Genomic DNA, 22,148 nt, shown 5'->3' with positions numbered 1-22,148 from the left:
CCTTCCTTCCTTCCTTCTTTCCTTCCTTCCTTCCTTCCTTCCTTCCTTCCTTCCTTCCTTCCTTCCTTCCTTCCTTCCTTCCTTCCTTCCTTCCCTTCTTCTTCCTTCTCCCTCTACCCCACTTTGGAATCACCCCTGGAGCCATTTGGGGTTGAAGGACCCAGGATATGTAGCACTACAATATCATAGTACTTTATAGTGGCCATGTGCTACTAAGGTACCATTGACCCTTGACCCTTTGCTTAGACCTTTGGAAGAAACCTGACTGGAGGACCAAAAGGTCACCTTTCTCATATCCTCCACCTGCTTTTCTTTACTATATCCTAAGCAGATGATTTTTTGGCTGTGCCTGAAGATAATCTTAGAGAAAAGTTATAGTCAGAGATTAAACCTCTGAAAAAGATTAGTCAATGAATATTTATGAAAATATTATTAATATTTACATTATGCTAGACATTGTGCTAAGTGTTGGGAGTACAAATATAGGCAGAAAGAATGACAGTCCCTGCCTTCAAGGATCTTATATTCTAACAGAGAAAGAAAGTACCATATTTCTGCCTCATGGCTTTCGTGCAGGGGTTATGATAAACCCAGGCAGGAAGCCAGTAAGGAAAGGAAAGATAACTCAAAGAGGAAGTGTTTTGGTGGTGGTAGAAGAACCAAAGGAAAGGAAAATTCTTATCTGCCATATTATCTTCCTTGTCTCCTCTTGGTATCTTTGATTTTGTTTTTGGATTTTAAAATTTTATTTTTTTTAGAAAAAATGTCCATGGTTACCTGATTCATGTTTTTACTTTTCCCTTCACTCCCCCTTTACCCCCCTATATCCAACGCACATTTCCACTGGTTTAACCTGTGTCATCAATCAAGACCTATTTCCATATTATTGATAGTTGCATTGGTGTGGTAGTTTCGAGTCTACATCCCCAATCATGTCTGCATCAACCCATGTGTTCAAGTGGTTGTTTTTCTTCTGTGTTTTCTCTCCTGCCGTTCTTCCTCTGAATGTGGGTAGCATTCCTTTCCATAAATCCCTCAGAATTGTCCTGGGTCATTGCATTGCTGCTAGTACAGAAGTCCATTACATTCTATTTTACCTCAGTGTATCAGTCTCTGTGTACAATGTTCTTCTGGCTCTGCTCCTTTCACTCTGCATCAATTCCTGGAGGTCTTTCCAGTTCACATGGAATTCCTCCAGTTTGTTATTCCTTTGAACACAATAGTATTCCATCACCAGCATATACCACAATTTGTTCAGCCATTTCCCAATTGAAGGGCATACTCCTGGTATCTTTGTGAGGCCCGCAGGGAGGAGGATGAGATAGAGAAGACAAAAGAGAAAGAAGTGAGGTGGAGAAGGATTAAGAAGAAAAAGATTGTTTACCACAAAGAGGGAACTAAATGTGTCCTCTGAAGGTGATGCTTGGGACCACAAACCCAGCTTTCCCTTTGGGCCCTGTCAGGAGCCACCAGCTCTTTTCCTCTCTCCCAGCATCTGTGTCAGAGGCAGCAGGACATCCTTTCTCTCTTTGGCTCCAGAGATGACCTTGCCTTCCTGAGGTCTGTGTTACTTTAACAGAAAGTTAATTAGGGTCTTTACCTTCCCCCTGGATATCTGCTGTAGTTAACAGTGCAGCTCAGCATACGAGTTCCATCATCCATATTAAACATGGGATTTTCTGACTAGGACTGGGCAGCGAGTTGATCAATAGGTTCCAACGTGTGTTTTCAATAAAGCTGCTTACCCAGGAACTCTTATTAAATGAGTAAGTCAAGCTGACATGATTTCCGTGCTGATTAACATGAAACCTAGGCTGTTTTTGCAGCTCAGTAGCATTAATTATTCATAGGAGGTAAATGAGGTTACACAGAGAAAAAAAAAGCTCTGATTACCAGGTAGCTGGGGCAAAAATGTGTGTGTGTGTGTGTGTGTGTGTGTGTGTGTGTGTGTTTATGGGGAGAAGCAAAACACCTAAAGTCCTAGCATGTCCTGTTTTTAGCTTTGATGATGAAGTTTATATTTTCTTTCTTTCTTTAAGACTCCAGAAGGAAATGGGAAGCTGGGGGAAAGAGGAAGTGATTTCCAGGCTTGCATGTCCAGTTGGCTTCTCCCAGGACCTTACTCAGCTAGGCTCATCAAAACTCTATTTGGGAGACTAAACTCTTGTAATTCCCCCACTGAAATCTGAAACAAATTAGGCTTCTCTAGGTCAGACAGAAAAATGCAGTTCAAACCATCAGTCTCTTTTCTATCAGTTTCCCAACTGGTTTGCAACTTACTACTTATGCAATCTAATTCGTAATCATTTTCGTTAGGCAGGCGGTTAAGTGAGGCTGCTTACTTCCCATGTATCTTCTGGTGGTCAGGTAAGCAAAGATTCCTCTGAGGGAAAGATAATAAACAAAAGCACTCTAGTGAAAGAGTTGGCTTTGAAGTGAAGAAAGACCCGAGTTCAAGTGATGCCTCTCACTTATAACTCTCTGTGTGACCCTGGGCTGTGTAATACTTAATCTCAAAGTGCTCTAGCCAACTCTCTAAGACTAAATTGCTGAGGAAGTGCTGACTTGCATTGGTAGAGAGAGTTTCCTCACTTGGGAGTTCCAACACCATTGAAATGCTAAGTCCTACCCATATCATAAACAAGAATAACAATTAACTTTTGAGTTCATTTTATAGTGAAAAGAGAATTTTATCTTCATTTATTACCCAATTAGGTCAGCACAATAACCCTGTCAAGTGGAGAAGAGTAGGTGAAGAGAAAGGGAGTCAACATTTATTAAATACCTACAATGTCCCTTCATCATCATATTAAGTGCTTTACCAATATTATGTCACTTGATCCTCACAACAACCCTGTAAAGTAGGAGTTATTTTTATTATTCCCATTTTACAGCTGAGAAAACTTGGGCAGACAGAAGATAAGTGACTTGCCCAGGGTCACACAGCTAGTAAGTGTCTGACATGCTACAGTGCTAATGTTAGCTACAGCATGATCCAAGGAGGCACAAGGAAGCTAGTGTCACTAGATCTAAAAATGGTAAGGGAAGGGAAGAAGAAGCCTGAGTTATTTACCCTCTGCTTCCTTGGATCATGTTGTGGCTAACATCAGTACTGTAGCACGTCAATAGGATCAGAGAAATGTTCTCTCTTTCAGGGAGAACGGAATCAAACCTTGCCTGACATACCTAGCAGTTGTGTGAGCTTGAGCAAGTCACTTAAACTCTCTCAGCCTCAGTTTCTTCATCTATAAAATAGACATAGTAACATCTCCTATTTCACAGTATTGTTGCATCAAATGAGATAATACATATAAAGTACTTTGGAAACACTCAAGTGTTATTTTATTATTTTTAAACTCATTTTGAAGATGGGAAAACTAAGGCTCACAGAAAGTATATTAAAACACAGACTTTATTCCAGAATGAATGTTTCTATGGCCAGTCGTATTTGCTCAATTTTTATGAAAGATAAGGAAAAAATCTCTTGGGAGTAAAGGAGCTCAATTATTCAAAAGTATGGCCAAGGGAAATAGCAAAATCCATTTCTGGAGGTTCTTATGAACCAGGGAATTTTTATAGGTTGAAGGTTGGGTTCAATTTTTCCTTGTGGCAGGAGAGGGACAAGATAACCTTTCTAACATGTGGAGTCTGTGTCCTTCCTTTGACAATCTATTTCTCATGTAAAAAGTTTAGGCAGAATAAAGAAACTAACAAAATGTTAATCCTCATTCTTCCCTTTGTTTTAGAGTCTAGAGATGGCCAAAACATATGCGAAATCCAAAGAGATGGTAGAACTGTCCAGCACCCCATCCTGGATGGACAAAGCTCTAAACTCCCAGGATGAGATAAAGGAAGAGGATGAAAGGCAAGATAACTATGGGATGCTGAGTGGCTTGGCTGAAGAGCATGACAGCATTGAAGAGGAAGAGGAGGAAGAAGAAGAGGAAGAAAATGGGGAGAAGCCCAAAAGGAGAGGTCCAAAGAAGAAGAAGATGACCAAAGCACGACTGGAAAGATTCAGAGCCCGAAGGGTGAAAGCTAATGCCAGGGAGCGGACTCGGATGCATGGCTTGAATGATGCTTTGGATAACCTGAGGAGAGTCATGCCATGCTACTCTAAAACCCAAAAGCTTTCCAAGATTGAGACACTGAGACTGGCCAGAAACTACATTTGGGCATTGTCTGAGGTTCTGGAGACTGGTCAGACACCTGAAGGGAAGGGTTTTGTGGACATGCTTTGTAAAGGGCTCTCTCAGCCTACAAGTAACCTGGTGGCTGGATGCCTCCAGCTGGGGCCTCAGTCTCTATTCCTGGAGAAGCGTGAAGAGAAGTCTGCTATTCATGATTCCACCATTCCAAGTCACGGTTTCAGTTATCAGTCTCCAGGGCTCCCCAGTCCACCCTATGGCCACATGGAGACACACCTTCTCCACCTTAAGCCACCCACATTCAAGAGTTTGGTGGAGTCATCCTTTGGTAGTCACCCACCTGACTGTACCACCCCACCCTATGAAGGTCCCCTTACTCCACCCCTGAGCATTAGTGGCAACTTCTCCTTAAAGCAAGATGGCTCTCCAGACCTAGAGAAATCATATAACTTCATGCCTCACTACCCTACTGTAAGTCTGAGTGGGGGACATGGGCACTCAGCTCATTTTCAGACAGCTAATCCCCGATATGAAATTCCCATTGATATATCCTATGATCCCTACCCACACCATGGAGTTGGAGCCCAACTCAATGCCATCTTCAATGATTAATGGTATGACACCTGCCCCAGCACTACCAACCTGAGAGAAGCCCCAGGTATAATGTGGTGATATTTCTCTGTATTTGAGGAAGCTCAAGTTGTCATCTTTCTGCAGCTCAGATCATGTAATTACATGGTCCTAACATTTTGGGGCATCTCTAATCTCTAAGACTTTTTACTATCCATTTCTATCAACTATTGACAGTATGTTGATCAGTGTGCTGATTTAGCCTGTAGCTGATAGTAGAAGGTGCTGTGTGCTTTTCTCCTCAGGATTTCATGGGAAATCTCTGCAAAATTACTGAACCCAGGACAAGACAAGCAATAAAATAGGATAAATTGAGATCATGGGTGGAATAACCAAAGGAAGCCATCAATTAGCACTACAGAAGTTACTTCTGATTATTAGAATCTGGCCTCAGTTTGGACCTAAACTTCACAAATGAATCCTTTCATAGAAGTCTCCAAGGAAATTTTGACAGACAGGAGCCTCGTATTCTCTCCCTTCCTGGAGAACCGGGAAGGGCCATGGGAGTAAATGATTCTCTCATGATCTGACTCTGATTAACGAGGAGTAGTCTCTGAACATTTCAGTTCCAGGAGTTGACAGGCCAGAAAATGGCACTCCTGTGCCAATTGGCTGCAAAAGCAATATTTCTGTCAGCACTTTTCTTTTATCACTGGCATTGAATTAAGAAATATTGAGATCATCCAATCCCTAGACCTCTTGGACAAAGACAACCTGAAGAAATCATCTAAGTACATTCCTCTCCCTTCATAGATATGTAGGGAAACAACTGACATAGGGACCAACAAAACATCCTGACAGGAGCAAATTAACAGCCACCATCAATTTTTTTCTCCACTCTAGGATTCCTGCCTGGCAGCTCTCCATAACATACATGTAAACCACTGAGTTCTCCAGGGGAAAAGTGTATTTCATTTGTCTTAAGTAAACCATGTTGAAACCATTTACATTAGTCCATTCAACCATCACATTTCCCAGTATAACACAAAACATTTGATTGTGGCCCTGTGTGTTTTCCCTGTGGAAAATACTTGCCACTGCTGCTTCACCCAACTCTGTTCCATGCCCACTATCTTTAATTTCTAGAACAGAACAAAGCTGTGTAAGGATTTTGTTAATTCTATGTTGATTTACAGCCTGAATGGTAGAATTAGATATGACATTTAAGACCAGTCAATGGTTCTTCAATTCCAAAACTTTACTTCGTACCTCTTTCTGAGCAGCTTATGCTCTTGTTCTCCAAAATTCCTTTTCTTTATTAGTCCATCTGAAAATTCTCCAAAATTTTCCATCTTAATAGTCCATCTGAAAATGGCCTTTCTCTCAAGATCCAAGAAGGAAGGAGAACTTCTTTACTAGCCCAATCCAAGCTGCCAAGGGCCAAATATATTTTGTTTTTAGAATAAGAATTCCAGGGTGCAGAGATGCTGACTGTTTAGAAGCTTGGAGCACCAACCAACTCCAACCACCCACCATCATGTGAAAGGAAGGGCCCTCTGACTAACCAGGCCAGTGTGTGTGATTGAGGTCAGACTGATTGATGTGCATTCTATATTCCAAAGGCCACATCTAAAAATACATATATGTGTATGTATATACCTGCTGAAATACATGCACCCTATCTGTTTCTCTCATTTACTTATCCCCTTGCAGCCCGAATTATGTTTTTTCAGCTTTGTGTAAAATGTGGAACATGCTCTTTATGTGTTCCCTCTATTTGCAAATACCCTTTAAGGCAGCCTTGCAGAAAAAGAGCAGCCCAACAACATTCTATCAGCCCAGGAAGGAGGAAGTAAAGAGAATAACATATGCTGCCCTGGTTGTCATATATCGTAATTAAAAATCTTAGTGTATCTCAGCACTAGAAGGGCGCTCAGAGGTCCAAAAATTGACAATAACATCCCTTAAAATGTTCACTTGAAGACCTTGAGTGATTAAAAATTCATGGCCACTTATAATAATATATGCCATTTGGGATAGTATCTATTTGTTGGAAATTTTCCCCTTTATTGATTCAAAATCTGCTTCTTTGTACCCTTCACCTTCTGTTTTCTACAGTCAGGTAGAACAAGCTTAATCTCCTTTCCACATAAGAGTCCATCATATATTTGACGACCACTATCATGTCCATCATTGTCTTTTCTCCTTGCCCCAGATGATTGCATGAATATTGCTCTGAAAGGTTGGTTGCATTTGTGTTTAGTTTTATGTATGATATGTAATGTTCTGGATATTTATTAGATGTTATTTATTTAATTTATTACTCCCCTTCCTCTTGTGCCCAATTTTTTTTTTTTTTTGGATTTGCAGATGTGGCATTCAGTGCCAAACAATAGAGTAGCTGGGATCTTAGCTGGAAAATGGCTCACGACCTTAGTAGAGTGATTCTGGGTTGGGGGGAGGGGTCATCCAGTAATGCCAAATTTCCTGCCCCAAGCTATTTTATACAAAGCAGCAATAAAGTAAATGGCTATGCAAGCTAATTGTTTTCTTATGTTTTCCTACTAAGAAGAGCCAGAGATATTTTTGAAATCTGTTTTCACATGCTAGTGGGCCAGGACCAGCATCCTAGGCCCAGTGATTCTGCACAGGGATTTTGTAGAAAAATTGGATTTGGGGAATGTCATAGAATATAGATGGACCCTGTCACATGGCCCATGAGAGATATCTTATTCTTTTGAGGAATCCTTCTGGGTATCAAAAGCCAATGTTTGACCACTTTGATTAAATGAATAAAGGTGTGATTCTTATTAAACTGGTTTGTCAATCTGTGAATCCTCCTTCCTTGCCTCCTTCTCTTCTTCCCTCTTTCATTTCTCCCCCCTTTCCTTCCTTCTATCATCTATAATCCTGAAATTATTGGATGGAAAATAAAGGGTAGAACAATCAGAATAGATTCAAATGTTCTGTGGCACAAGTACACAGAGAAACCTTGATGGCACCTACTTGGTGTTGCCAATTGATATAGCAGGGGCTCAGGAACACATTTCATTCATAATGCTCACATCTTTGCCTACATTAATTGACTGGATCTAAAGACTCTGATAGTTTGATGTATTCCGTTCAGTGAAGCTCAAAATTTTCTATAACTCTAGTCAGTGCTAATTAAAAGATAAATAACTACCCAAATAGAGCTGACTTACTTTGGGGAAAATAGTGAAATCATTAAGATTTGGCCTACTTCTTACCTTCCCCAGGTCCAAAGACTTCATTTGTTGAAGTGGGGTTTTTTTTTTTGGTTGTTTTTTTTATTCCTTCTTTCCCATGTAGCCTAGCTCTAGAGGTGGAATAAAGGACAAACCTATTCATACTAAGGTGTTATGGATATAATGCGTAATCTTTCTAAAGATTTCCATTTCAAGAGTGAAGTCTAGAGAAGGAACTATTTAACTCAGAATGAATCTCTAATTGGAGAAATTCAGGTAGAATTTGGTGAAGACTCTCAATTTCATTGGATTAGAATCCCTGGTCTCATAAAATTATTTGATCAAGGAAATCATAGATATCAGTGCTGGAATGTAACCCAGTCCAACCCATATATCCAAATAGTAATGGAGAGATACTATATACAACACCCCCAACAAGTAGTGTTCCAGCTGCTGATTGAAGACAAGTTGTGAAGGGGAGCCTATAACCTTTACCTCCCCAAGCCTCTAGGCAGTCAGTTCTACTTTTGTTAGGAAGTTGGGGATCTATATTTTTTGACCCTGTAAGCTAGATCTAAATGAGGAGTCCTTAAGTTCCTGGGGTACTTTCCAAAAGATTCAAAATTTATTCATATGTTATCTTGTGTGCTCACAAGTTTCTATTCAGAAAATTCACTCAACAAGTGAAAGGTCATAAAAATAGACCTCTTACATACATACACACACACACAGATAAATATATCCTCTACACCCACCAATTATATCTTCCTATGGTACAGCTTATAGGGGGTTGGTCTTTGAGTCAGAAAGATCTGAGTTTGAATTTTGACTCCAACACTTACTAGCTGTGGGTCCCTGGACAAGTCATTTATATCTTCTGTTAGCCTCAGTTTCCCCATCTGTAAGAAAAAAGGAAATATGAATTTTTAAATCACTCATCACATATGTTAGACAGTTTACAAATATCATTTCACTTGATCCTTAAAACATCTCTGGGGGTTACTGCTATTGTCTTCATTTTACAGTTAAAGAAAATGAGGCAAACATATTAAGTGTCTTGCACAGAGTCATATAGCTAGTAAGTATCTGGAGTTGAATCTGGACTCTGGTCTTTCTGACCCCAGGCTCAGTGCCCAGTACCTTGTTGCCTCTGGGAATGGGATTTATAATAGCACCTCCTTCATGGGATTATTGAGAGGACTGAGTGGAACACATAAAGTGCTTGGCAAATCTCAGAGTGCTATGAAAAACTCTAGTTATTGTTAATATCCTTACTACTTTCTAGGATTATGATGAGACTCAAACACAAAAATGTATGGACAAGTTTCTATAAACCTTAAAATCTCTACATTAAAGTCAGATATCATCATCATCTAAAACTTTTATCTCCTAACACTCTACCTCCCCTTTAAAAAAATTCTCACCACATTTGTTAGCTGTATCTTTGGTGTTAGGGAAGAGGGAACTTGTTGATAACTGATGGAGAAATCAAGAATTAGAAAGGGTAAGGGATTCTTTGAGGTTATAAAGCAAGTCAGTATTTCATGAACTAGCTGATCAGGTCTTATCCTAACAATTTAACCAAGCAGCTCTAGAGAAAAACACTACAAATTTTGAAAATACAAGCCATTTAGCCTGATTTGGAAGTCTTGAAAGACCTATGGATCCCTTCTCAAAATGATATTCAAAATGTTTAAAACAAACTAAGATTATGAAAGAAACCAGTCATATTGAAATATGGTAATCAAAGTATATTCAAAACAAAACACCCCAAAACAAAACCATTGACCCTGAATCAAGACCAATAGTTTTTTGGACCCATTAGTTTCAAACAGGAGCCTAAAAATGTCAATTTATGGTCTTTTGGACATTTTAGAATGTTATAGAGAATGGTCAGTTCATTAGGAAGAAGCAGTTAAATTATTAGAAATGAAATAGTCCATTATTAATAAAATACAAATAATCCTTTTTAATGGAGTGCCGAAACTCTTGAATGAATACATTATGATATTCAATAAAAACAACAAAAGAAAAACAAAAAAAATACTTGTTCATATATGGGCTTCAAGGTAAGAACACCAGCCCTTGAGTTGCAGCCTCAAAACCACAATCTAGACCTTCCTAGATATCCCACCTCTGATACATATTGTTTATATGAACCCAACAATTCACTTAACCTCTCAATATCCACCCACATTTACCCACTCTAAAACTATAACTTTCAGAATAGGTGTTTGACACTTGGATTTTTTTGTGCCAAGGAAATTGCCATACCAAGGTCCAGTCTCTATTTCTTTCTCATTGTCTCCCTGTTGGTAGAAAGTAAAAAAGGACTTTGGGTGTTAATGATATCTTCTATTTGTGTGGTAAGGCAGAATTTTATTATTTCAGTTTTCCAAATGAGGAAACACAGCAGAGAGTTGTTCACAATCACACAGTCAATAACTAATAGCTAAGTGGCTGAGTGGATAGGCTGCATGGCCTGGTGTCAGGAAGATGGAAGTTCAAATCTATCCTTAGACACTAGCAGTATGATTTGAGGCAGTCACTTAACCTCTGTTTAACTTAGTTTCCTCAACTGCAAAATGGGAATAACAATAGCACCTATCTCACAGTGTAGATCAAGTAAGATAATGTAAAGTGCTCAGCATCAGACCTGGTACATAGTAGATGCTATATAAATAGATGCTAGTTAGGAGGAGGAAGAGGAAAGAGGAAAGTTCCAAGAAGGTCTTCCAGTAAAATTGAATGAGTTCCTTTCTTGTAGTGGTTGCTTCATTCTTTGTATTTGTATCTCCAGTACCTAGGACAGTGCCTGGCACATAGTAGTACTTATGATAATCAATTGATAAGATGGAAAGAAACTGGTCCAGCTTTTTCTTTGACTTCATCTTCAAAGACAACTTGTACTTCTCTCCCACCATGCCCAGACAAAACTGCCTGATAGCAGCCTCCTTCTAGAACTCTCCTAACCAAACCTTCAGGCCAAACCAACCTTATACGGAAGAATTCTGTACCTTAGGAAACTTCTGGTGAGGCAATGTGGTCCTTGTTACTAAAGTTGTCACACTTGGTATTGATGCTTCAGAAAACCTAGCAAGAAAGTCTTGGAATTAGAAGACTGGAGTACCACTTCCATTTTTACTACTTGCTGTCATATGACCTCTGGGGATCGGTTTTTCTGTCTGTAAAGGAAGAGTTTGATTTGGATGATTTTTAAGGCCTCTTCTGGTTCTGATTCTTAGGAATCTAAGGTTGAAAAAAGGTGTTTTCCTCACTGTGACCTGTGTGGTAGATAATACTACTATCATCAGAATTACTTTTTGGTGAGAAAATTGGGACTCAGAGAGATCACAGAGCTATTAAGTGGAGGAACTAGATTTGAGGCTAAGTTTACCGAATCCACAAATAGTGCATTTTCTGCTGTATCACACTGCCGTAGACATTTTATGGTGCTTGTCCAGCAAAGGGCAAGGTCATTTTAATGAGTTAAATCTAATCCAATGAGCTTTAAGAAGAAATCCAGACATTTAAGATACCATTATTAAGAAAGAAGACTTTTGAAGGCAACTGGGTGGCTCAGTAGATTGAGAGCCAGGCCTAGAGACAGGAAGTCCTGGGTTCAAATCTGTTCCTAGCTGTATGACCCTGGGCAAATCACTTAATTCCCTTTGCCTATCCCTTATCACTCTTCTGCCTTGGAACCAACTCACAGTATTGATTCTAAGACAGATAAGGGTTTTTGTAAAAAATTAAAAAAAAATTTTAAATTAAAAAATATTTAAAAAGAAGGAAGACATTTCCAGACTCTTGATTCTGAGTCTCCTCTCTGATTTACCCCCATGTGGCATAAGCTAAGCAAATGCAAACTCATTTCAATTTTACCTTGAGAGATAATTATTAGATAATTGGAAAGGTAAAATTTGTCAGAGGAAAATTGGTAAATGTATTCCAAAACACAAAAGAAATGATTTGAGATTTTTCTATTGTTTTAGATTATTTATACTCTTGCTTGTGTCATTTCCCCCTTTGCTCATGAATCTAGAGAATTAAGTTTTGCTTCCTACCTCTATTTTCTGACCTTTTAAATTAAGATCTTGGAGTTAGAAGTGTGGGAAGACCAAGTTGGACTCTAGTACTTGATCAACCATTTGGTAACTGAGCAATCTTGAGCAAATTACTTGGACTCTAGGAATTTCAATATCCTTATTTATAAAATGGGGCAATAATAGTCACCCTCTATACTCCATGAGGCCATTATAAAGATCATGGATGGGATATGATAATGAAACTGATTTGTAATGATTTAGGTGATATACAAATGTAAGGCATAATTATCATCATCATATAGAACTTTAAGATTTTCAAATCATATTTAAAATATGATCTCATTTTAGCTTCACAACAACTCTGGGAGGTAAATGTTAGTTTATCCCCATTTTACAGTTGAAGAAACTGAGGATAAATGCCTCGCACAGGTTACACAGCTAGGAAATATCCAAGGCCAAGTATGAACTCAGATCTTCCTGATTTCAGGCTCAGCCCTTTAACTACCTCTATTATTATCTCTACCTACAATGTTTTTGATAGGATTGGTGAGATAGAATTGGAATTCACCCTCTCTGCTGTCCTTCTGCCAGAAACATGCCCTTATCTACCTGGAGAGTTCAGCCTTGGGATCAGGTAAGGCTAAGTTGTACAGGCACGTGGGTTTGCCCTCTGATGACTAGGCACAGACTGCAATCAGTTCTAGACCTTCTGGATAGACCCCAGGGCTCCCTCCCAGCCCGGCTGCTGCCAGCCAGCCAGCAGTGGCTCTTTTGTGTCAATTCCCTGGGCATCGCTAGTGAGAATGGCGACATTACCTAATCTCTGCCCAGTGAGTTTTGTGGGGAAGGTAGGCAGATGGACAGATGATTGGGGGTTTTATGAGCTGTTTGGGACTTGAGGGGAGGGAGGGAAGAGGCCAGGAGAGATTTGGCTGATATTCTAGGAATGACCAACATATTCCCCATCTCTCATTCTTTAGAAAGATCTCAAGAAAGCAGGTTGTTCACCTGTATGGATATTAAATGTATTGAGGGTAAGAGAAGGACTCAAGAAGCCTTCCTTAACACACAGGTGGTCAAAAGGGGGAGGAATGCAGAAATAGGAATTCTAGAGAGGAGAGAGAATCATAAAAAAAAAAAAAACCAAAGAAAAGAGGTAAAAGCAATGACAGAAACAAAGACAGCCTGACATTCAGAGAGGCACAGACTGAATGATAAACAGAGCCAGAGAGTCCTCATTATAGAGACCGTATTTGTTTACTGTCAAACAAATAGATCAAATCCAAACAAATCCCTCTTGACTTTTTTTAATTCCTACATATCCATGATATGGATTTTTGGAAACTTCCAAATAAGTGAATTATTCTATCTTCACTTCTGTGTCAGATATGCAAATATGGGGAGACACTAGTAAGACTCAGAGAGAAATAGACATACAAAGAAAGAAAGAAAAAACCCCACAGAAACATAAAAAAGAAGAAAATATCGGAGAGAAGAGAAAGAGAGGAATAAAGGAGGAGACTAAAGGGGAAACCAAGGAAATTGAGATGACAGTGGGGAAAAAAGAGAGTTTTTAAATAAAAGATTTCCCTTTTTCTTAGGTCTCTGGACTTCTTAATAAAGAGGAAATCCACATAAGCATTACCCTTGCACTAGACTAAAATCTAGATGGATTCTAAGCTCCAGAGTTGCACATGGAGGACATGCATGGCAACATGAAGGATTTAGGCTAGACTTTGGGAAAAATTTTTGAAAGCAAAAAAGAGATCAGAAGCCAGCATGGTTGTTAAGAGGAAGATTCCAGCCTCTTATTTGCAAGAAAGATCTTGTAAGTTTGACCTAAGGAAAAGGCAGCATAGAGGGGGACATGATCCCTGACTAATGAAACCAATGGAGAACTTGGTGTAAGATTAGGATAAGAATGATGGGGCTGTGCATTGGAGTGAGTGGGTCATTTAGATTATAAGTATAGTTTGGTCTGAGCACTATTGACTGGCAGAAGAAGGGGCAGGAGGAAAGTGAAGGGGGAATTAATACCATTCCCAAATTTGGCATGAACTGACCAAGGTTTTGAGGGTGTGTGCTGTGGGAGAAATGCAGCAAATCTCTTCTGTGATGGAGCATTGCTGAACCATGCTGCCCTGTTTCTGAGCTGCAGCTGCCCTCCGGGACTGTGGTCTGCAGCTGTTCCAGGAACCATGGCTTCCCATGGAAAGAGGACAGCAGCCGGAGCAGCCAGAAGATGGAAAGGGAGGGAGGGAGAGAGGGAGAGAAGAAGGGGGAGAGAGTGTGATGGGGAGCCAGGCTAGGGACCAGGGTTCCCAGTTTGGGAGATGCCATTACACAGAGAGGTGGATACAATCTGGAAGGAATTACAGAAGAAAGAGAGCTTGGAGATACTGAGGCTGAGATGTATGGATAGAAAGCAGAGAATCAAAGGGCAAGGGACAACCCTTCAGAAGTCATATCTTCCAGTCCCCTGATTTCAGACAAAGCCTTTTCCATCTTCACTTCCTATACAACCCTTGACAGTTTGTTCCAGTACTGAGCTATAGGCCGCCAAGAAGTTCTCTGAGCTATTTCTTCTCAGTCTCACCTCTTTCTCTTCACTTATACAACTTTCACTTCAGTTCAGGCTTTTGCAACAGCTTCCTAATTAGTCATCTTGCCTCCAATCTCTTTCCATTCTAGTCTAACATTTCTGGCAAAGAAAATTTCCTTTTAATGTAGAATTGACCATATAGTCTTCTACTCAACCAACTCTAGTGGCTTCCTATTGCCTGTAGGATAAGCTACTTTGCTTAGCTTGTCCCACCAATCTTTCCAGGCTCATCCTCTCCCTCACTGTGATCTGTCAAAATTGACCTCTCAGTCTCTCTCAACAGATGGTCACTCTCCCTCAGCACCTTGCACTAGCCTGGAATTCCAAGTCTGGAATTCACTCCTTCTTTAATTCCACTTCAAAGACTCCCTCTGTTTCCTTTAAATAGCATTTCAGGCATCATGTATGTATGCATGAAGGCTTTCTTGGTTCCCCCAATGTTTTTCCCTTCCAAATTGCCTTGCATTTAAATGCTTCAATTATATCTATATCAATTAACTTTCTATTCCGGCTGTATATATTTGCGTACGTGCCTTTTGTCTCCCCCATTAGAATTATAAGCTTGTTGAAAGTTGGGATTATTTCATTTAATGTATCAATGCTCCCAGCACCTAGAACAATATCTGGTGCATAATAGCTACTTATCAATACTTGTTGATTGACTAATTGATTCCCTTGATGTAAGTAGAAAGGAAGTCAAAAATCTTGCATGAACCAACATGGGTTTCCACCCTTCCTGGGTCACTAAGCAGCTACATGATATTGGGCAAAAAATTTCTCCTCTTTGTGCTTCAGGCTCCTCATTAGTAAAATGAAAATAATAATAGCACCTACCTCATAGGGTTACTATAAGGATAAAGTGAGATACTATTGGTACAGTGCTTTGTCAACTATAATGTACTAAATAAGCACTAGTTGTTATTATGTCTTTGCTTGCCTCAGTTTACTCATCTGGAAAATGAGCTGGAGAAGGAAATGGCAAATCACTCCAGTATTGTTATCCTATCATGACAATCACCTAAATTTCACCAGCAGAACTGTGATGGCATAAAAAGGGAGTGTGGAGGGTGCCTGTAAGACTGAACAGAAGTGGGACAGTTAGGTAGCTCAGTGGATTGAGAGCTTGGTTTAGAGATGGGAGGTCCTGGGTTCAAATCTGACCTCAGACACTTCCAGCTTTGTGACCCTGGGCAAGTCACTTACCCCCCATTGCCTAGCCCTTGTTCTCTCTTCTGCCTTAGAACCATTGATTCTAAGGTGGAAGGTAAAAGTTTTTAAAAATACTGAACAGAAGATTGAAAGTGTCTATGAAGTCCTCAGTGATCCCTACCAGCTGATAAGGATGGGAATTCCCACCTTCTCTCCTTAGATTTTCCTAGATCATTTTGACTGTCTTTTTCTTTCCCCCTTTTACAATCTACCCTACATCATAATTATTTGGGCACATGCCTAATCCCCCTCACTTCCCCAGACAACTGATTTGGTTTTAAACAAATTCTGGGAGTAGGGATGGGGTGATTGTGCTTATCTTAGTATTCCTAGCACCAAGCACTATAGTTTCCATGTTGCAGATATTTCATATTTGTTCTATCAAAGTAGATTGGATTAAAGACCTTGTATTCAAATACTATGGAGAGTCTTCATGCTTTGAGGAAAGACAATGTTTCTCCCTGGTCTCTGAGGGCAGCTTTGAGACCATGAAATAGGACTTTTGTAGACAGTCAGCCTGGCATATTGGAAAAGACACTGTACTTGTGGTGGGAAGAGCTGAGTTGGAACTGTGAGACCTTTGATATAAGACAGTGAGGAAGGGCACTAAGAACAGATTCCAGTGGAAGGTGGTGCTGAAGTTGAGTCTTGAAGGAAATGAAGAGTTATATGATGGAGCTGAGGAGGTAGTGGGTGCATTTGAGGCATGGGGATGGGAGATGACCAATTCAAAAGTACAGAAATAGGAAATGGAATGGAAGAGAGAAAAAAGCCAGTCTGGCTACACTATAGATATTGGTAAGGGTAATTTTCAATCTATTGAAAGGTAGGTTAGTGTTAAATGCCAAGCAGAGGAATTCCCCCTTTTTTCTAGAAGTATTTGGGAGCCACTGGAGCTCCTGGAGTAGTGAAGTGTCATGGGTCAGATCTGCCCTAAAAGAAAATCAGTTTGGGTATTCATTTAGGGGAAGCTCCCTTAAACAATCCTCTTATCCTTCCCATTTCCCAGCTCCCTCTGTAAAACCAAAGCAGCAATAAACTTAACTATATTCCCAACCCCATCCCCTACCCCCAAGTCCTGGGCACTTCCTCTGACAACTGTTGCCTTTCTCTCCCTCAGTCCCAAGCAGGGACAGACCCATTTGTTCTGTCTAAAGCATCGGAATCTTATTGTCTTCCCTGCTCTCTTCCCTTGCTGACCTCTCACCCTCCATTGTCAAGAGCAGGGGAGTGGCAGCTGGGCCCCAGCGGGGCATGATGGGCTTCCCCAGGGCATCCTCTGGCAGGTGCTGGAGGGCTTGACAGCTGGCACTTACTGTCCCCTCCTCCACCCCACTATTTGTCCTCCCTGTGAAGCTGTGAGGGCCAGGAGAGGTCAAACAGTAAAGAAGGAACACTGTTAGCACAGACCAAGGGCAGTCAGGACAGGAGCAGGGTGGAGAGAGTCTGTCTGAGTCTTTAAAGCCTTAGCCTTAGCCTGGTCTTTCTAGGCAATAAGCCCAGGTCTCTGACTTCTTCCAAACTATGGTACTATCCAACTCATCTCTGTGCCTCAGAACAGTAGAACGTGCTCTAGATTTAATGTTAAAAGAGAGCAGGATTTGATCTCTTGCCTCACTCTCAGCCTTGAAGAAATCTCTAATTTCTCTAATTCAGTTCCCACAGGTACAAAAAACGAGAGAAGTGAATTAGATCAGCTCTAAGGTACTTTGCACTTTCACATCTTCTGAGCCCGTGAGTCTGATCATGGCTTGCCTCCCTCCCTTCGTCTCTCCCCACTTCTCTTCCACCTTAATCCTTGGCAAGCTGTGCAGGGGAGGATATGAGAAGGGAGGGACCATTGTCTAGGGTGGACCAAAGGCCAACAAGACCATCTAAAAGACGAAATTAGAAAGCAGAGACAGGATTTTAATATTGGCCCTGATCCTTCTTAGCTCTGATTTTGGGCAAGTCATATAAACTTTCCATGTCTCTATTTCCTCATTGGTCAAATAGATAATAATAGCTGCAAGAGAGTTGTTCAAAGAATCCAGTGAAAAAATGGGTGCAAAGAATTTTCTAGAATGAAGGACTATGTCATGTTATGATGATATAACAGATAATTTGGAGAAGCAGATAAATGTGTTCAGGGTCAAATAGAGTTTCAAGTCAAGAGCCACAGATTGACAGGCTTCAGTGAGGAAGGAGGGGGCTAAACACTCCTGGATCTCAAACCCCTCCCCCCTAAACAGTTGCTGGTTTCAGTTGGTAATGAAAGCAAGAATGAAATTCTTCTGGTAAGTTTCTGTTATGGCCGAAACCCCAATGATGTTCCTTTTCTTTAATTTATATTCCTCACAGATCTGATAGATGAGTAAAAAGAAGCTAGCTATGTAACTGTTGAGGACAGAGAAGATCTTCTTAAACTGGCAGCAGACAGGATTCAAACTAGATGTCCAGACTGAGTTGTGAGTATCCCCCAAATAATTACCAGGCACAGATTTGAAGGTAAATGTTATATTAGGAAATAATCAGGAAAACTAGAGAGGTTAATGAGGGTTTAGGATAATGAAAGGTGACCCTGAACTGTTAGATTGAAGCTGCCCTTCCCCCCTCACAGGAGGGGATGAGACACTTAACTAAAACTGGCTCTCTTGCTATTGATGAATATCTACTAAATATTTGTTGTAATGAAGTTGATATAAACTAACCCTACTAAACAGGCTAATCCTTAAATAGTAACCACACTGGCTATGCCACTATGGCTTCTCAAGTGAACCCCCAAGTGTGGAGTAGTAAGCAAGGTGTCTGCTCACTTCAACCTCCACAAAGTAACTGTCCCAAACCCTTCTCAATTGCCCCCTCACCCAAAGGTCTCCGGGGGGTCCCCTGGAATTCTGGGTGAGGCTGTCCCTGTACCTTTGCAGGGATTCCATGCTTTGCATATCCACACAACAGTCATGATCAATTATGACAATAATTATTACATCAGTTTTATTCTCCTTTCTCTCTCTCTCTTGCTTCTTATTTTGACTGGATTCAAAGTGCTGAGGCTCCTTACTAACCAGGGTTCCACTTCCCACCTGGCCAGTTTGCTTTTAGGCAGTCCTGCTTCTACTGCTCCTCTGGAGGTTCTCCAAATAGATACCAATCTTAGTTCTGACACTGTAAAGGCTTAGCCTACAGTCACCCAGAACTCTTAAGAATCGAATGAGATAATACTTATAAAGCATTTAACACAGTGCCTGGCACATAGTAACTACTTGAGAAAAATTCTTGTTTTCTTATGTTTTTCCCCCCTCTCTTCTTCCCTCCTAACCTTGAGAGATTCACCAGTCTTAAAGGTCCAGGGAGCAGAGATTCCAGTCATGCTTCAGCAAACCCAAAACCTCTCATCTGTTTTGATGGAATTCAGAGAGAAACAACCTGAGGGCAAGTCTTTAATCTATGATTAGTCCTGTAAACTTAAGAAAAGAACCAGATTTCCAGCCACATCTGGGACATACTACTTGAGACTCTTTTAGAAATGTACTTGTATTTCATTTATTATATTTTATTAATATATTATATATAAATTATATGTGGATCTATAATTAATGTATTAAAATATAATATTTTATTATTATATTATCATAGTAATATAATTATAATATAATAGATTTTTTGTTGATGATAATGCAAGTAGATAAACATAATAGCTTTTTGCAGCTGCATGTCAGTTCTTCTGTAGGCTCACTGAAAGAATCTCTCAGATAACTTTAGTAGCTGATCTGGCTGCAGGGATGACAAAGTTTAAATTTCTTCCACTCCATTTCTAAATTAAAAAAAAATCTTTTCCTTCCATATAATTTGTGGGCCATGAGTTTTTGGTGTGGTGGCATTTATAAAATGTTTTTCTTAAATTATAAAGTATCAATGTTATGTATAGGCAGTTGTGCCCAATAGTTGTATCTCTGATGATTCTCTGGGTTAGTTGATTTGCTGAATTCTCAAGGATATTTAGGGGTTTCTATTTGTAGTTTGGGATTGCCATTTGTATATTTACAGAAAAAAGTAAGTTTCTTTATTTTCATTTATTTATTTATTTATTTGTCTATCTATCTAAGCGTTTATTTGTTTGTTTGTTTGTTTGTTTGTTTGTTTTTATAAAAACCCTAACCTTCTATCTTAGAATCAATACTGCATTGGTTCCAAGGCAGAAGAGTGGTAAGGGCTAGGCAACAGGGGTTAAGTGACTTGCCCAGGGTCACACACCTAGGAAGTATCTGAGTCCAGATTTGAACCCAGGACCTCCCATCTCTAGATCTGGCTCTCAATCCACTGAGCCACCCAGCTGCCCCCCAAAAGTAAGTTTCTAATGAGTAATTCTAGCCACTTGATCATCTCTTTCTACACATATAGTTCAGTAGAACTTTGTTTTACTAGAACTCAACACATGCAAATTCAGGTATGTATTGTTGGCAATTGAAAAAACTAAAGGCAGGAAAATACATACAATAAAATATTTTATGTGCTAAATCCATGTACTTTATGTGAGCAATGTAAAATACCCCATAAGTTTGCCCAATCATGCTCGTTTTCACTCTGAGAAACTTCAGTATGAGTTGTTAATATTGACTTGTGCTAAATGTTAGATCCTGCATCAATCTTTGTCCAGAGATTGCATTTGTAACGAGTCATGTCCACATCAGAGCAGTGCTTCTCTTTGTTTCATTAATGCTATTCACTTATTAATCATAACCCCAAAGCATAAGAGTAGTGATGCTACTAGTAGCTCCAATAAGCCTAAGAAAAGTCACAGCATGCCTGGGTATATTTATGTAAGAAATACTTATTAAATAATGGAGTTTACTACTAGTTATGTGTGATTTTCAACTTATTGGTTGAATAAAATGAAGATCTACTGTAAATGTTAAATTTTTGCAATTTACTTTGATATTCTGTGGTTTTCACCACTCTAGTGAATGACCTTCATTTATTAATACATTCAGGTACCATAAAGATAATCTTTTTGTAATTTCTGGTGGCAGTGGCCTGATCTAGAATTGCTCTACTAATTCCCTCCATGTCTATTATCAAATCTGCATAACCCAACAGCTATTTTTTATTCTTCTTTACAGACAAAGAATTTTTGATTGAGTTCATGTGGATTTTACCCATAAGGTGATTCCATGCTTGGATCTTAGTTATTTCATAGGCTCTCTCCCACCACCTTTGATAGTATTCAACAAATCCAGTGGTGTTTACCTCTGCTATAAGGTAAAAAGATATTAAGATATGGTCACCAATTTTTGGCCTTTGCTAATGCTTTATGTTGTTAGCATTGTTTGTTCTAAAAAGGTATTTCAACACATTTTTAATGTATTTGTCATATGATCTGAGAACATTTTTCAGTCTTCTTTCTCTTTGTTTTGAGAAAAAGCATTGTATTTTCTATGATTGTCTTGGTGTGGTGAATCTTGTTTTTCAGCAACATCATTTGAATTATTTGGACACCTTTTAGATCCTCTGCCTCATTTTACCTCAACACCATTCTACATGAAAGCCAGTAGGTGTGAAGAGATGGAGCCAAGATGGCAAAGAAGGTACATAGACTCATCTGATCTCTACCCAACCACCCTCCAAAAAACTGTGATTATAATGCCTCAGAATGAATTATGTAGCAGCATAACCCACAAAAAGATGGGGCAAAGTAATTTTGACCCCAAAATTACTTAGAAGACCAGCACAAGGAATCTAGTGCACAGGGGTAGAGGTGGAGTGACAGGTCCTGGGTACAGCTGAAGCAGCAGCAAAGTCTTCTTGAACTTTTAGCCACAGACATAAAAGGGAGGCAAAGAGGCCAGACAGTTGCTCAGGAGAATATATCAGTCTAGCTTTGGGTATCAGATTCTTGTTGCATTACCCATAGATAGATTCAGGTAGTAGAGTTGGGAAACAGTTTCAAGGTAAGGAGAAGCACTAGCACACATCAGTGCTTGTGGCCACAGGGGAACTGGACCCCTTGGTGACATTCCAAGGGGAAAAAGATTATTTGTGGCTACTCATAGATGAGAGTACAGGGTGGGAGAATATTAAAAACATTTTATCCTTAGCTTATACCACCTTTGAAGAACTGATGACTTATAGATCCCTGGAGTTACTCTGAAGGCAGCTATAGAACCTGAAGCTTAGAAAAGTATTTTCTTCACCACAGTTACAGAGACTAACTTCAACTATATTTCAAATTAAAAGAAAAGCTAGGAAATGAGCAAACAACAACAACAACAACAAAGAAACTCAACATAGAAAGTTATTTTGGTTATAGGAAAGACGATTACATAAACTCAGAAGAAGACAACAAAGTCAATACTGCTGTAACCAAAGTTTCCAAGAAAAATATAAA

General features: G+C 39.7%; 1 protein-coding gene and 1 non-coding gene across 2 annotated transcripts; both read left to right on the top strand.

Annotated features, from left to right (window-relative positions):
• Positions 1–3,755: 3,755 nt before the first annotated feature.
• NEUROD4 (neuronal differentiation 4) lies at positions 3,756–4,760 on the top strand. The gene has a single exon (XM_044679720.1). The coding sequence runs from the start codon at positions 3,756–3,758 to the stop codon at positions 4,758–4,760; it is 1,005 nt and encodes a 334-aa protein (XP_044535655.1).
• A 4,948-nt stretch (positions 4,761–9,708) lies between these two features.
• On the top strand, positions 9,709–9,841 carry LOC123250809. Its single transcript, XR_006506444.1, has one exon. It is a non-coding gene; the product is annotated as a small nucleolar RNA SNORA2/SNORA34 family (small nucleolar RNA).
• Positions 9,842–22,148: the final 12,307 nt, after the last annotated feature.

This window comes from Gracilinanus agilis, chromosome 5 (assembly GCF_016433145.1).
Source record: "Gracilinanus agilis isolate LMUSP501 chromosome 5, AgileGrace, whole genome shotgun sequence".
Classification (NCBI taxonomy): Eukaryota; Metazoa; Chordata; class Mammalia; order Didelphimorphia; family Didelphidae; genus Gracilinanus; species Gracilinanus agilis.
Note: the sequence above shows the minus strand (reverse complement) of the source record. Positions and strands in the feature narration are given on the sequence as shown.